The following is a 16,371-nucleotide window of genomic DNA, read 5'->3' as shown; positions in this document are numbered from 1 at the left end:
TGACCCTGACTTAGAATGTCAAACTGAGAAGCTTGTAAATTATTCTTTTGAGCTGAGGAGATAGGTAAGTATTTTAATTACAGTCATCCGTGAGTTTTAGGAAATTTTCTAAACACTGATATCTGATTTTTCTCATTGTAGGACTAGTAGGAGGCAGGGAGGATAGAAAGGGAAGATTCAGGAGTGGAGAGAGGTGATGCTGGAGGTCAAGTCAGGGAGGGGATCCACGGGAGGGCTTTGAGTAGAGAGTGAACTGACATGTGGCTGATGTGGTGTTTGGGACAGAGCACACCCGACCTCTGGTTGAAATGTCACTATGGACTTTCTGTTCAAGGGAGAAGGGACCAGTATGCACCCAACTCTCACAATGTGCCAGGACTTCTGCTGGGTGTTTCCCATATGTACTTTTATTTAATCCTCACAGCAACCCTGAGAGGTAGGACTTACATCCATTTCACAAAGCAGCAAAGCTAGACGTGGAAAGGTAGGGTGGCTTCCCTGATGTTTTCCTCTTAATAAATAAGAGAGCATGGATTAGATCCCAGGTCTCTCTGATTGCAAAGCCTGAAGTAGTTCCAGGATAGCAGGAGACTAACATACAATAGTTTATAAACCTATTGCCTATGGGGATGTTAAGTTTCCAAGAACCTGAATTTGGACCCCACTTCCTGTAGGGGATATGGATGCTCTGGCTGAGCCTGATGCTCCCATTGGTTCCTCACTGGGTCCTTTAGGTGCCCTCCTGAAGATTCACCCTGTGAAAGCTGGAGGAGGCATAATGCGGCTCCTCCTCCATCTCCAAGGCGGAGGAGGTCCCTGCGGAGCACTTGGGGTCAGCAGGGCTGTCTGACTTGGGCTCCTGCTGGTGACCCTGTGTGGAGAGGAAAAAAGGTGGTCAGAGCACAGGAATGGGGGCGGGGCAGGGAGAAGAGAGAGAGGGTCAGTGACGTGAATTTGATTCTGACACAACGTTTATTCATTTTTCCTTCCTTTTATCAAACATTTCTTAAATCCCATTAATATAATTATCCAACAAGTATAGCACTTATTGGTTGCTTTCCTATTCTTCTGAACACTCACACAGATTCACGTGGAAAATATTATTATTATACAGAGCAAGAAGCTAAGTCTCAGAGAGGCTAGGTACTTCCCAAGGTCACACAGATACTGATCATGGTCTCGCTGAGTTCTCCTATGCACCGGGCGCTGGATACACAAGAAGGTGTTTATGAAAATCTACTCCTCCTATGTGTCTCTCCTTCCCTCTCTACTATCACACTCACAACTCTTCTGACTCCAGAGGTGTGGGGTTTTATTCCCCACAACAAGGAATGCTCTGTGACACCAGTTGGGTGTCCTACAGTTGAAAATCTGAGGCTATAAAAAGATAGCATCATATCCCACTGGCTAAGGGCTCAGTCCTACAGGACTGCCTCCCCCAGCACTTCAGAGACCAGCCACCAGTCCATGTTGCCATCTGGGCTCCTGACCAACTGGCTATAAATTGAAGGTTCCACAGCCCCCTCCTTGGGTTCAATTAATTTGCTAGAGTGGCTCAGAGAGTTAGGGAAAACAGTTTACCTACTGTGTACCAGCTTATTATAAAAGGATATGATAAAGAGCAGAGATGAACAGCCAGAGGAAGAGATGCATAGGGCAAGGTACAAGGTACATGGAGCTTCCATGTCTTTTCTGGGAGCACCACCCTCCCAGCACCTCCATGTGTTCACGAACTTGGAAGCTCCTTGAACTCCACACTTTTGGGATTTTCATGGAGGCTTCTCCACAAAGGCAAGATCAATCATTAACTACTTTTCCAGTACCTCTCCAGTGACTGGAAGTGGAGTCTGGGATGAAAATCTCTATCCAGGATCTCGCCAAGAGTCACCTCATTGCAACAAAAGACAGTGCTGTCGCTCAGGAAATTCCAGGGGATGTAGGAGGACGACCATGTTCTGCTGCAGACTCATTGCTCAGCTCTAGATTGACTGCGACATTTCTCAAGTGTCTTTCCATTTCCTCTCCTCCAATTCTCTCATACACTCAGTCCAATCAGGACATCTGCCTCCTCCAGGCCACCAGATCTGCTTTTGTTAGGATCAGCTGTGATACCACTTAGAGAAATTTAAATGGTTATTTCTCAGACCCTAGAATACTGGACTTCTTAACATTTGGAACAAATGAGCACTCTCTCCTCCTTGAAGCTCCATCTCCTCTTGGACACCAGGGCCCAACCCTACACCCTCTTGGTCATTTATTCTTTCTCAGTGGTCTTCTTGCTGTTTTCACCTTATGTCCTTGACTCTAAATGCTGGTGGTTCCCAGGACTCTGTCTGTGGACCCCTTCTCTTCTTTGTGGTTCCATCCACTATCAGATCTTGATGCAGAGGACTCCAAAACCTCTGTGTCTCTCACCTGGACCCCTCTACTGGGCTCCAAACTTTTGCCAACAACTTTCCATCTTCACTCGGAAGTCTCAGAGGTACCTCAAACTTATAGTAACAAGATAAAAATTTTATCATCTCCCGAAAATATGCTCCTCCTGCAGAATTAGAAATTTCAGGAATTGACAGCTCAATTCTTTAAGTTTCTCAAGGTAACTGTGCTGGAGTCATCTTTGGTATCTATGGACATTAATCGACATCTATGGCTATCTATGTACGTCTATGGATGTCAATGGATCTTTGACATCTATGAACATCTATGACATGTATGGAGTCATCTCTGACATCTATGGAGATCTTTAATGTCTATGGGCAAGTATGACTTCTATAAAGTCATCTTTGACATCTAGGAACATCTATGAATATTGCAGATATCTGTGGATTCACGTTTGACATCATGGCCATCTAGAGCATCTATGGGCATCTCTGACCTCTATGAAGATCTATGGACTGATCTTTGACATCGATGGGGTATAGGCAGTGAGCTCTCTTTGATCACATGTACTCTACCATCCCATTAAGAAATCCTGTTGGCACCTCCTTCAAAATGTGTCCAGAATCTGAGTCCTTCACACCAGATTCATCATTGTTACCCTGGACTAAGTCTGTTTTATAGACTGAATTGCATTCCCTCATCTTCACATGTTGAAGCTCTAACCCCAGTGTGACTCTATGTAGAGATAGGGCCTTTAAAAAGGTAATTAATTATAAAAGAGGACATTTGGGTAAGGCCTAAAATGACTTATATCCTTATAAGAAGAAGAAGAGATATTAGGAATGTGGGTGCACAGAGAAAAGACAGGTGAGCCCATAGCAAGAAGGTGGCCATCTGCAAGCCAAGGAGAGTTTTCAGGAGAAACCAACCCTGCTGGCACCTTGATCTTGTATTCCAACCTTCAGAACTGTAAGAAAATAAATCTCTGAGGTTTAAGCAACCCAGTCTAGGATATTTTGTTATGGCGACCCCAGCAAACTAATACAGTCTGCATCATCTCTTCCATAGATTATCTGAGTGTCTTCCTTATTTATTCTCCTGTCTTTTACTCTATCTTGCTACAGAGCTTCTCAACACAGCACCCAAAGTGATCTCATTAAAATAAGTGCCGGGTCATTTCTGTGAAATAATAGAATATATATATATGCAAGCCACCAGTTCCTGTTTTAATGTTTCGTCTTTGACTCTGGTTCCTGACAGAGAGCTCCGAAATCCCTTGGAATTTCCTGGGTGACAGGAGTGCCTTTTGTTCTAATGAAGTGACTCTGAATGACCCGTGGATGGGGGTTGGTCACCAGAAAGACCAAGCCATGATTAGAAGCTTGGAAGTTACAGCCCCATCACTTATCCTCCACAAAGAGGAGAGAGGTTGGAGATGGAGTTAATATTCTCTCACGTCTACATGGTGAAGCCTCCATAAAAATCCCAATAGTGTGAGATTCAGGGAGCTTCCAGGTTGGTGAACACGTGGAAGTGCTGACAGGGTACCTCTCCCAGAGAAGGCATGAAAGCTCCTTGCCCCTTCTCATATAACATGCCTTATGCATCTCTTCATCTGGCTGTTCATCGAAATCCATTCTCATATCCTTTTACAATAGGCTGATACACAGAAAGTAAACTGTTTTCTTGAAATCTCTGAGCCACTCTAGCAAACTGATTGAACCTAAGGAGGGGTCGCAGGAACCTGCAATTTACAGCCAGTTGGTCAGAAGCACAGGTGACGACCTGGACTTGTGATTGACATCTGAAGTGGGGGTGAAGGGCAATCTTGTGGGATTGAGCTCTTACCCTGTGGAATCTGATGGTATATCCTAGTAGACAGTGTCACAATTGACTTAAATTGTATGACGATCAGCTGATGGCACTGCGATTTGCTTGGTGTGGGGAAAACCTCCACTCGCAGGGTGTCAGAAATGAAATGTTTTGTGTGAGTACGAACAGAGGCACACACAGAAATTGTCAATCTTCTCAAAATACATACGTGATGATGGTGAACTGAAGAACCCTGTGATATTTGCAACCTCCATGCCTCTCCATCCTCATTCCCTCCCCAACCCCATAGAGCTCTACTTTAGGAACGCTGTGTTACCTGCTATGTCTCCAATACACTAGGGATGCCCCAACTTCAGAGCCCTAGCACTTGCTGTTCTGTCTGTTTAGAGCCCTCAGTGATCCTCTCTCAGGGCTCACATCACACTCCTTCACCTCCCGCAGGTGTTTTCTCAAAGGCTCCAGACCCCAGACCATCCCTCCCCATTCGCTCATTTCATTTCCCTCCGGAGCACTTATTTCCTGTAAATTTTCACTACTTCCTTGTTCATTATTTACATCCCATCCACAATAAATGTAAGTCCTTGACAGCAGGTACATTTTGCATTTGTAAATTGTGAATTTTTCAAAGTACAGGTATTGCTGCATCCCACAAAACAATCGACAAGTGGGAGATCGTTGCTGAATGAGTAGATGAATGCTCAGGTGATTTTGACCATGTGCTCAAAAATCCTGTAGCTGTGTCCACATTAGTCAGAGTTAAATAAATACATAAAGTCAGAGCTCAAAGGATGAGCAGAAGTAGGACACGTTGGTATAGGCACGTGAGGAAGAGAGGACAGCCGAGCAATGATTCTGAGAGGCAAAAAGCTTGCTCTGCTTGAGGTGAGCAAGCCCGTGTGGGAGGAGTGAAGCAGTGAAGGTGACTCTAGTTTTCCTGCACCAAATGCCAGACCAAATTGTTTGGACGCTCGTCGTATGGCAGTGTGGAGAAGCGGTGCATTTCATTATGGAGGTAATGCCATTGTGCTGGGGTGGAGAGGTGGGAGGGCTGCAGCAGGATAAAGACTGAGAGGGGAGCTCTGCTCAAAGGCCGTGGCTGTGTTAAGCTGTATTCAACAGAATCACAGACACGCTTTGCAGCCTGTAGGACCAGGAAGAGGTCATGGAGAACTGGGGGGAAAGAGACCAAGTCTGTGGTTGGGGGCCAAGGACAGGAGTGCCATCGGTGAGATGGAGAGCCCAGAATACGTATGTTTTGAGGCACGTTAACCACGAGTTCCTGATTTTTGACATCTAAGGCTTTCTGACCATGGAACTGCCCCTGCTGGGGCTAGCCAATTGCTAAAAATGGTAAAGGGCCCACCCCAAGCTTGCCTCACATATTGCAAACCAAGTCCAAAGCTTTCTCCCCAACCACTTCCTGGATCAAGTCTTAAACTCCAGACTATCCTCCCACCCTAATCACTGCAGGCCAGGTACCAGACACTAGAGACAGCACCTGCACCCCAGAGTCTGCTGAAGTTATTCAAACCAGCCAGTCCTAAACCTACTTGTCTTCACCTTGCCTTTCCCATGGAAACCACAATCAAGGTTCCTGCCCACATTTTCTCCTTGCTCCCTATGCCTCCTGACTAACCCTGGTGCTTCCTTGCATGGCCCTGTGTGGTGTGGCATTTCCCCATCCTCTTGGGAACTGTGAATAATGACTGTCTCTTGATCTGTTGGCCTCACATAGGCGAATACAGTCATGCATTGCTTAACTGGGATACATTCTGAGAAATGCATCTTTAGGTGATTCCATCATTGTGTAAACATCCTAGAGTGTACTTACACAAAGCTAGGTGGTATAGCCGACTACACCTCTAGGCTGTATGGTACTAATCTTATGGGACCACCATTGTATGTGTGGTTCATTGTGGACTGAAATATTGTTATGTGGCAGATGACTGTAATAATAAAACTTACATTTTCAAACAAGCAGGAAGGTGATGGACTTTTTTCTGGACATGCCTAATGGAGCATGACTGTGGGCCACCCAGGGAGATGTGCATTCCAGGATGCCCACGTCACTCACCAGGGAAGATGTTTCAATGGCAGGGTGGATGTCATCCACTCCAACTGCTGTCCTGGCTGCTTTCTTCCTGCAGGTCTTCACTCTGGTGGGAGACACCAGGGTCTTTGACACAGGTCACTCTTTTGAGGCTGGCATGAGGGACTAAGGCAGGTTGTGGATGGGCTGAGCCCAGGAGCCTTCATAACAAGACTTTTTAGCCAGCCACCCTATGTAGCTCCTGGATTTCCAGAACCAGGGCTGGGAACACACTCATGCTTGGTTCAAAGAGTTTCAGCTGGATTCTCACCATCACTGCACCCCCGCCCTTGCTCTGGTCCCACACAACCCTCCTCTTCTCCAACTCTTGGCCCACACCCAACCCAGCTCACATGAAGAAGATGAGGCAGAGGCAGAGAGCGAGCAGAGCGGTGACACCAGCTCCTACAATGGCCCCTTGAATCACTCCTGCCCTGGTCCCCAGTTCCCCTGAGGGCAAGAGAAAATTTAGATGAACTCCAATCTTTATAAACAGACATGTGTGCCCTCCTCTCCAGCACTTAGAGAGGGGCCCACATTCCCTCCCATGCAGAGCTCAGCCCCTAGCTTCTCCCACCCATTAGGACCTCAGCCTTCTCCATAACGGCACTGTCTGTGCAACACCTCTTATCCAGCCCTGACATTCGTGTCCAGAAACTTCCATCTCTTCCGAGACCCAGATTCTTCTCCACCCAGGGTCTTTCTGCAACAGCTCCCAGACCTGGCCACAGCAGGAGAGTGAGGGTCTGGGCCTCAGGGGAATTCAAAATGGAGAAACACACACAGAGCTCTAAAGGATACGGAAGCCTTTGTCCCTCCTTCCTTCCAGGGAGAGTGTCCAAATCTCCTCTGCTCTCTTCCACTGGCCACATCCCTCAGGTCAAAGGTCATCTTTCACGACACCAGAAAGGGGTGGAAGCAGGGAGTTCTCAGAACTTCGGGTCAGACCCTGATACCTCTCCATACACTGCCTGGGCATGCCTCCTGGGAGCCCAATACCCAGGGTAAGAGATGTGTCCTTGGGTATCACCTGTCAACAGTTTGATGGGAACCACTGAGAAGGCCCTAATAGGATTCACTGTCCAGTGAGGGGACCAGAAGCCATTACCCATGGGAATAAAGAAGTAGGGCTAGCTGGGTTCCGGAGAGAAATCAGGGGAGGGCTGGGGTTTGACAGTCAAAAAAGGGCGCAAAGACCATTTTGGGGCAATGCAATTACTCTGTATGCTACTACAATGGTGGATGCGTGTCATTACATATTTGTCCAAATCCATAGAATGTACACCACCAAGATGGACTTTGAGTGATAATGACGTGTCCATGTAGATTCATTGGTTGTAACAAACGCACCCTTTAGTGGGGGATGTTGATAGTGGGGGGGCCGTGCATGTGTGGGAAATTTCAGCGGGTACAAGGGAAACTCTCTAACTTCCTCTCTATTTTGCTGTGAACCTAAAACAGCTCTAAAAAAATAAAGTCAGTAATAAATTCTCCCAAGGCTTTCAGTGACTGGAGGAAGATAAAGAGCACATTTCTGATGGGGAAGGAGGAAGTTGCAAGTCTTCTTGGCAAGACTGGAGTTGGAGGATATTGAGGAAGGAACCCCGATGGGCATTTCTCAAGTCCAACCACAGTTCCCAACCCCAGCCCTGATCTGAGCTCTGACAGCCCAGCTCTGACCCAACGTGGCAGAGACCCCACCCCAGTCAAGGTCCCATGGGAGGGGGCTCCTTCCTACCTGGGCCATCCCTCAGGCAGGCACACATCTCTGGGTTCTCTGGAGGACCTAAGATGAGAAGAGGGTGTTTCCCCCTCCAGTGGGAGGGTGGGATGAGAGAAGTGTAGGCGTCCTCTCAACCCCCAGGAGCCACAGAAATGCAGGAGGGACAGGATTTGCATCCTTTCAGGTCCCCTAATTAGCCAGGCCCCAAAGATAAAAGAACAAGTTTTGCCAGTCTGGCCTTCCTGCCCCCCCACACTCTCAGGGACCAGGAGACCTGGCCCAGCACTCACAGGTGACGTTGAGCTGGATGGTCCTCTCCACAGTCACACCAGCTGCAGGGAACTGCACCTGACAGGTGAGGTTGGTGCCAAGGTCGTGGGGCCTTGGGGTGAGGGTGAGCACTGAGGAGAGGTGGGTCCTGGGTCCCAGGGAGGTGAGGGCAGCTGATGTCCAGGATAAGATGGGGGGTGTACCCCGCTCACAGGCCCAGGGCACAGAACAGGTCAGGCTGCTGGGGCGACCAGACTCCAGAGTCCCCGGGATGAGGATGTGGGGCGTGTAGGTCAGGGCTGGTAAGAAGAGGGGAGGCACAGGGATAAGCAGTGAGAGTTTGAGGTGCAGCCCTGAGAGAAGCTTCAGGCTGTGGCCCAGCTCCTCTCTTTGAGCCCTGAACACGCTGCATCCCCATCTCCTCCCCGAAGACGGCTTGCATCCCATCCCTCCACTGGGACCCCTGTGTCTGTCCCCTGTGGTGATTCCTGGGACCTGCTTCTTACCTGTCACAGACACAGAGAGATGGATAGATTTGTAATTCCGTTTTTCCTTTCCTCTCTCCACCCTGAAAAAATATCTACCATTGTCCCTCCTCTTGGCGTCTCTGATGTCCAGAGAACAGTTGTAGGTCCGGGGGTCCCCGAGGATGTGGAATCGGCCCTGGGTGTCCTCTTGCACTTTACGAGCTGGGTTGTTGGTAGCCACAGGAGCATCCTGCTGTACATTTGCCCCTTCCTGGAACCAGTAGCCATGAGCTGGGGCAGAGTTATTCCACTTGTCCTGGGGGTAGGAGAAGGAGCAGGGCACGGAGACACACAGGCCCTCCTGCACCGTCACGGATTCCTGCACTTCCAACTGGTAGTTTTCATGCTGAGCCAGGGTCCCTGAGGGGAAGCAAGGGTCAGCGTCAGCCCCCTCCCCACCTGCCCCCTCTCCCTTCAGTCCACTCACCAGCCCAAAGCAGAGGCAGCAGCAGTGGCAGCATCTCTGAGATGCAAGGTCTGGACGTCAGTCCTGGGTCTGAAAGGAGAAGAAGGCAATTGGAGGCAGCACTGCTGGGAGACGTACAGGAAGCTCAGGAGGAGCCAGTGACCTTGGCCATTCCCAGAAGAGGAAGTGCAGGCTGGAGCTTGTCCCCTATTTTGCAGAGCAGGCAGACACCTCATGACCCAGACAACCCAAGACCCACCCAGAGAGGAGCAGACAAGGAGCAGACCCTATACCCTGTCCCAATGTGGGGGTTCCTCCTGCCCCAGAGCCTGACCAGGATCTCTGAGGACATCTGAGGATGAGACACGGTGACTCTAGGGGCCTCCCATCTGGGGTGCTTTTCTGAGCACTCTGGTCTACACCAAGAAGCTGGCCACCTCTTGCCTGATCTTGGAGGGTCTGGCCTCATCTAGAGCTCAGGTGGTTGGTCCTGCCTGGTGTAGGGTTCTTTAGGGTCTCTGTGAGTGTCTGGGACAGAGGAAAGAAAGAGTTTCCAGGTGACATGAAGGCAGCAGCCAATCATTCAATCATTCATTCATTCATTCCCCAAACACTTAGTGAGCATCTCGGTGTTAGGATGGTTGGAGATAAGAAGGAATATGACCCACCTGGTCCATGCCCCGGAGATGCTCCCCACCTGGTGGTGTCACTCCCTCCCTAGACACTCTGTCTTCTTGGGCTTTACAGCTACAGCCCCTGGTGAGTTTCCTGTGTGTGCCAGTAGGATATTGAGTATTTTCTAAAATGTGAGTATGGGATTTTATTTTTTCACTTCTAGTATGCTGATTCATGAAGTTACAGTGGCATCTACAAAATAAAAAACATGTAGCATCTTCATGTAAAACAAAAACGAGAGCACATGTTCTAGGAGCCAGTGCCGAGGAAACTCCTTTTCCCTGAAAGTGGCCGTTCAGTGATTTGTGGACTGGAGAGAATTTTTTTTAGAGCTTCATCATACAGATGAGCACTTCCTGTCATATAAACATCTTCTCACGATTACATGTGGCTCACAAGACAAAATGTTTCCAAGACCTTGAGTGGAAGATAGATACAGCTACAATTAAAATTTTAGGTTCAGCTCCTGTGGTTTGCATCTCACTCTGTATCATGTGCGTCTGGGAAATCCTCGACACCTGTGACATAAATACATTTGCCACCATCTGTTTGTAAAAACCTTTCAAATACAGTAGTAAGTAGATAACTGTTCCTTCAAACTTACTGACAGAGAGAGATTTTGCACTTTGATTTGATATGTAAGGAATTGAGTCTCCATTAAGTCAAATAATACTAGTTCTAGGTTATCAAAAAAGCAGTAATGTGGCACATAATGGAAACCCCAATACAACTGGTTTCACAGTCAAGAAAGTTATACCACATTCATGGACTGGAAGGGTCAGTGAGTTCTCACTGTTTTTCTTTAAGGAACCTTATAATTTACATAAAATAAAATGTACCCACTTGAAATTTACATTTATGGATTTTGACACACATATACAGCCAGATTATGACCCCACAATCAGGAGATAGACGTTTCCATTACCCCAAAAAAGATAACCCACACCTATGTGCAGCTCATTGCCCCCACGTCCACCCCTGGTAACCACTGATAAACTCTCTATCTTGGTGAATTAACTTTATCTATTTGAGAATTTCCTAGAAATGTACTCATTTGTGTTTAGATTCTCTCACTCAAGATACTATTTTTGAAATAGATCAAGTTGCACGGTTCTTTAGTTCATAGCGTCTGATTACTAAGTAGTATTCCATTACGTGGATATCCTGTAATCTTTTATTTATTCACTTATCGACAGACATTTGAGATTTTCACCAGCCTGTCCCTCGTGCCCCACATTCCACCCCAGGAAAGCAAGCACTACCTGGCCAATTACACCTTCTAGATGTCCCATTGGCTCAGTCCCACCAGGTATGGGGCTCAGAAGGAGGCTGCAGGGGAACCTTGAGGTGAGAAAGATGGGGAAGAGTGCCCCCAACACCGGGTGAAAGAAGTGATGATTAGTCAATGAATGAACACAACTGCATCTCAAGCATCTACTCCTTTCAGGGGAGTGGAGTCAAAGGGGACAATTGGATAGACTTTCTCTCGGTCCTTGAGAACGTCTCCAACACTTGAGGAGGCAGAGCAACCCCAGGCCCTTCCAGCTCCTGTTGGGACAGTGTGTGATGGTGGAAGTGCAGGCAGGGGCTTGTAGGAAGCTTATTGCTCTGTGCAGCCAGAAGGCGAGCTCCCAGGTGTAAATGGCCACAGTGAACGGGATCAGGCTTCCAAGGGGGCATGAGGTGTCCCCACACATGGTCCTGGGGCTTCCTGACCTGATCACAGCCCCCTGCTCCAGGCACCCCTGGTGTAGACTGCACAGGCCAGGCCTGACAACAAGGCATTTGGAGCAAGATGACAGCACAGCATGAGTTTAGGGAAACCCTGGCTTTGGAGGTAGGGGGTCTGGTCTTTTTCCCCTCCAAGCCTCAGTTTTCTCATTGGTCACATGGAGGGATCCCAATCCTTGGTCCTTGTCTGTGGGAGAATCCAATACGAGGACAGAAGTGGGCATTTTCTGCAGATGCAGCTGTGGCCATCCTGCAGATCAAGGGTCTGGCCCTGCCCATTCCTCAGTGGTTGTTCTGAGTCCCACCTCACTAAGAAGCAACTGGTGGTCAAGATTTCCCTGTGGCTTCCTCATCTGAGGCCTCCAGTGAAGGTGTCAGGGGTATGGGTTCTGCCGCTGAATGGACCTGGGCTTGAGACTGGCTCCCTAACACTTGCTGTGCTGCCTTGGGAAGGGGCTTAACCACTCTGTGCACAGCCAGGTGACTATGCTCACATGGCATTATGGGCTGAATTGTGCTCCCCCTCAAAATTCATATGTTGAAGCCCTAACCCCCAATACCCCTGAATGGGACTGTCTGTCTGATAGGGCCTTTAAATGCGTAATTAAGCTAAATGAGGTCATTATGGTGGGCCCTAATCCAATGGAACTGGTGCCCTTATAAGAAGAGGAGATTAGGACATGCACAGAGGGAAGACCAAGTGAAGACACAGGGAGGGGAATGTGGCTGTGTGCAAGACAAGGAGAGAGGTCTCAGAAGGAGCTGGTCCTGCCGAGACTTTGGCCTCAGACTTCTAGCCTCTAGAGCTGTGAGAAAGTGCATTTCTCTTATTGAAGCCACCCCATCAGTGGTATTTTGTTATTGCAGCATGATCAGACTAATACGTGGGGTCACCAAGAAGGTTCAACGTGTTCATACTAGTAAAGTGCTCCGAGCAGCCTGGTCTGACTCACCATGGACACAGACCACACAGTGGCCAGTGGCCAGTCTGCAGGATGGGGCCACTGTGAGGATGGGAGGGGAAAAGGGAAGAGAAAGTTTTGGTAACTGGCAGAAGCTCTGCTGCTCCTCTGTGCACCAGCTCTGGACTCTGCAGGGCTCTTAATTTACCCCCACCACACTTCCTCTCCTCTCCCCAGGACAGGACAGGCTCCACAGGCCTCTGCTGGTGCTGGTCCCTTTGCTGGCTGAGCCTGTTGCTGTTCCTGCTCCCTGGGCACCTGTCTCCCATCTGTTGAGCAGAGTGTCCTGGGGGGCTGGGCTAGATGAGGCCCATCCTGGAGGAGCAACAGCTGGGGCCGGTAGGGAGCACAGAGACACATTCACAGCCTGATGTGGTCAGGGATGACCCAGCATGGAGGACAGACAGGGCCATGGGAGACAGAGGAGGGAGTGAAGAATTTCTTTGGGGGGGGGGTGGGAGAGGTGTTCTGGGAGTGGAAGAGGAGCACGGTTGTCTGGGAGGTAAGTTCATACCTCCAGAGAGCAGGACCAGAGCCAAAGGCATGGTGTGAGTAGACGGGGAGTCCCCTGAAGCTCTGGCAGCAGCCCCTGGCCAGTTCCTTTGCCTCAGTCAGTTCTTTGACCTCTCAGATTCAGGGTCCAAGGAAATTCGAGTCTGGACTCCTTCAACACATCTCCTCCTCCTCCTCCTCTTTTGGGGAAGTGGATGGTAACTGGGCCAGCCGATAAGCTCTGCAGCTAACGCTGCTCCTTGCAGTCACTTGCAGGGGACCCTGGTTCCCTCCTGCCCATGTTCCTTCATCCACATACAAGTTTCCAGGAGGGCATCTCAGGAGCTCCCTCAGGGAGCCTGGGGTCTGGGCAGGGGCTGGAGTATCTAAATGGATGTTTCATCGGGGCTGGAACGAGCCCAGGAGCAGGGGAAGGACATTTCAGACACCTCTTAGGGGCTCCCTGTGTTTCCCATAACTTCCACTCACACCCCCATGGGATCCTCAGAGCAGGATCAAGGGGGAGCTTCAGGGACAGAAGCCACTTAGCACCTGGGCCTTCCACACTGGCTGTGACCCCAGAGCCCACTCCTCTTTGCCGCCTACTTATTCACTCCCCACTCCTCACAGGTGAGTTCATTTCCTTTCTCACCTGTCCTGGCTTCATGGCTCAGTCTTTCCAAAGACTGGAGAAAGATAACCACACCTCCATGACCTTTCCCTAGTGGTCAGCCTAAGTGTGGATGCAACTGCTGCTCCGAACACAGGCCAGCAGCCAGGGTTGTGAGGTCATGGGGTCCACTGGACCATGGGCAGCAAGGACAGGTGAATGGGGATGTCAGTGGACAGGCGAGGTGGGTTTGAGAAAGAAAAGATTGTGCAAATGGTAGGAAGTATCCCAGAGACACAGGGCATCCCTGACCTTTCTCTCCTGCTGGGACATTGGCTCTAGGTGGCTTGAGAACCAGGGCCCCAGTCTTCCCAGGGAGCCAAAGGTTGACGCCTCACTTTGTGTGGCTGTGATGTGAGTGTGGCTGTGGCTTTTGTGTATCTGTGGTATGTGGGTCTGTGTAGATGCATGTGTTTGTGTCTGTAGTCTCTTATGTGTATGTCTGTGGTGTGTGAATGTGTTTCTTTGGTCTGTGTATATATGTGTGTGCCTGTGTTTGCGGTTCCTGTGTGTGCGTCTGAAGTGGGTGCATCTGTGTATATATTTGAAGTCTATATGTGTCTGTGTGTGTATCTATATGTGTGCCTGTGGTCTCTGTGTGTGCTTGTCTGACCTGTGTGTGTGCGTCTCTTAGGTGCTTACTGCATGTGTGCATACGTGTACATACTCAAATATCAGTTTCTTGACGGCAATGTTCATGGTCAAAAGATCAAAGAGTATAGTTTATCTCTTATTCTCTGTCTTTCTTGTTTTGATTTTCTCCAAAACTCCTATGACCAGCCAATGTAATACTAAATCTACTTAATTATTCTTTGCTGTCTCTACCACCATTAAAATGTAAGCTTCACAAAGGATCTTATATCTCTTCCATTTCCTGCTGAATCCACTCTGCCTGGAAGGATGTTTGGCATACATCACATAACCAATAAACATTTCCTTTAAGAATTGTAAGGAAATTTAGAATAATCAAGATGAGATTATTGGCTGTTTCCAATGGAAAACAGTGCCGTCTTTAGAGCACACCCTTCCGGAGTTATCTGATTCTAGTATTTTATTGCCTTTGAACTATTTTACACTGCTATAATTTGTAGATAATTAATAGTGCAAATAGTTCATGTGCACAGACATGCACATTCTGTCCACTGGGGGGCCACTTGAATCGCTCCAACAAGCCAGTTTCTCATGCATTCACAAATTCATTTCAACATCCTTTTACTCCACATAAATTTGTGCTTCGTCCATTTATGCCTGTATCTCCAATTAATGAGTTAAATAAAATGGAGAATTGGTGTTCGATGGGTATAAATTTCAGTTATCCAATAGGAAAAAGTTCTAAAGATCTGCTGTACGATGTATCGCCTATAGTTAACAATACTGTACAATTAAATGTTGATGAAGAGGGTAGATTTCATGTTACGTGTTTCTTTACCATAATAAAAAATCTTTAACACATACTCATCATATGTATACATGAGTCATAATTTTATCTTTTTAAAATAAATTATCCTTTGATAGAACAAATGAACAAATTTGTCCCTGTGTCTTTCCCTTCCTTTCAGACTCCTATATGCAGGAACTTCTCCTGTCCCAAGGAAGAAAGGAGCTCAAGTTTTTCTCATCCTTCCTTTTCTAGAGGAACCCAACCCTGCCTGGGAAAAAGGAGTGAGGTCAGAGTCCTGTAGAATGCTGCCTCTGGGAGTGACCAGCTGATAAACGCTGTTCTCGTGTTTGGGGGACTCAGATGAGGGGTTTCTTGGGGAGGTGCAGTAGACCCTTGGGAGATCAAATGGTGTAGTAGATTCTATAGAGACCACAGGGGAGGAGGAAGCCAGCCCCCAGTGGGCACTCCTGAGCAGGGTGAGGACCCACAGAGGGGCACACATAGGGGAATGTTGGGAGGGCATGCTGTTCCTCTTTCCAGCCCTGTCACAAGCCAGACTTCCTGCCGCTTCAGGACTCTGGGGCTCAGGACAGCCTGGGATAGTAACTGAAGGAAGTGTCTGGGCAGAGCTGGGGTGGGAGCACTGGACTGGTTCAGACCACCTAGCAAGACACAGAAGGCTCCAGACAGAAATATGAGAGAATGCAGAAAGAGAAAAAACCTGTCCGACATTGAAAGGGTGAAAATCAGCTCAGATGGGGAAAGATAGAAAACATTCCTGCAGGGATGGGTGGGGATGAGGCTGGACAGGGAAGAGCTACAAAATTAAAAAGAAAGTTTGTTTCTCCCATGGTCTCGCAACAGCTGTAAAATGCCATAAGGGCCCTCTCTTTGAGTGATTAATGCTTTCTTCCCAATGGTGCCATGAGACTCACTTTGTTAATTCCATCTAATTACTGGGAACACCCCTGGCTAAACCATCCTCACCTCAGGACAGAACTCAATCCTTAGTTAACACCTGTAGGGGATGAAGAACTCAAGTCTGAGGATGGCAGCATACTCTGGAAGATCCCTGACACTTCTGACCAGCATCATTGACATATGATGTCACCAGACCCTTCCCAAGGCTCCTTCCACTCTGCACTGGGGGCTGGTAAGTGGTAGCCCCCGGGGGCGGGGGGTTCCATCCACCAAGTGACACTCAGGTCTCTGGAGAGATTCAAACGGTTGGGG

General features: G+C 48.4%; 1 protein-coding gene across 4 annotated transcripts; it reads right to left on the bottom strand.

The window, feature by feature from the left end:
* Positions 1-385: 385 nt before the first annotated feature.
* On the bottom strand, positions 386-9,415 carry LOC100066668 (myeloid cell surface antigen CD33). Of its 4 annotated transcripts, none has more exons than XM_014730098.3 (7): positions 9,249-9,415; positions 8,801-9,181; positions 8,315-8,593; positions 8,040-8,087; positions 6,655-6,751; positions 6,287-6,368; positions 386-871 (listed from the first exon to the last, which is right to left on the bottom strand). In XM_014730098.3, exons 1-7 carry the CDS (start codon positions 9,280-9,282, stop codon positions 731-733), a joined length of 1,062 nt encoding a protein of 353 aa, XP_014585584.1. In that variant the 5' UTR covers positions 9,283-9,415; the 3' UTR covers positions 386-730. The 4 variants fall into 4 exon arrangements, with proteins under 4 accessions (XP_014585584.1, XP_070079320.1, XP_070079321.1 ...); XM_070223220.1 differs by lacking the exon at positions 386-871 and adding an exon at positions 880-5,382; XM_070223219.1 differs by lacking the exon at positions 8,040-8,087.
* Between the last annotated feature and the right edge of the window lie 6,956 nt (positions 9,416-16,371).

The sequence above is a fragment of the Equus caballus genome, chromosome 10 (assembly GCF_041296265.1).
Source record: "Equus caballus isolate H_3958 breed thoroughbred chromosome 10, TB-T2T, whole genome shotgun sequence".
NCBI classification, from domain to species: Eukaryota; Metazoa; Chordata; class Mammalia; order Perissodactyla; family Equidae; genus Equus; species Equus caballus.
Note: the sequence above shows the minus strand (reverse complement) of the source record. Positions and strands in the feature narration are given on the sequence as shown.

Coding starts and splice junctions, on each gene's coding strand:
- LOC100066668 (XM_014730098.3), bottom strand. CDS start 9,282: ATGCTGCCACTGCTGCTGCCTCTGCTTTGGGCTG. Junction 9,182..9,248: donor GCTGCCTCTGCTTTGGGCTG/GTGAGTGGACTG, acceptor GCTTCCCCTCAG/GGACCCTGGCTCAGCATGAA. Junction 8,088..8,314: donor CATCCAGCTCAACGTCACCT/GTGAGTGCTGGG, acceptor TTCTCATCTTAG/GTCCTCCAGAGAACCCAGAG.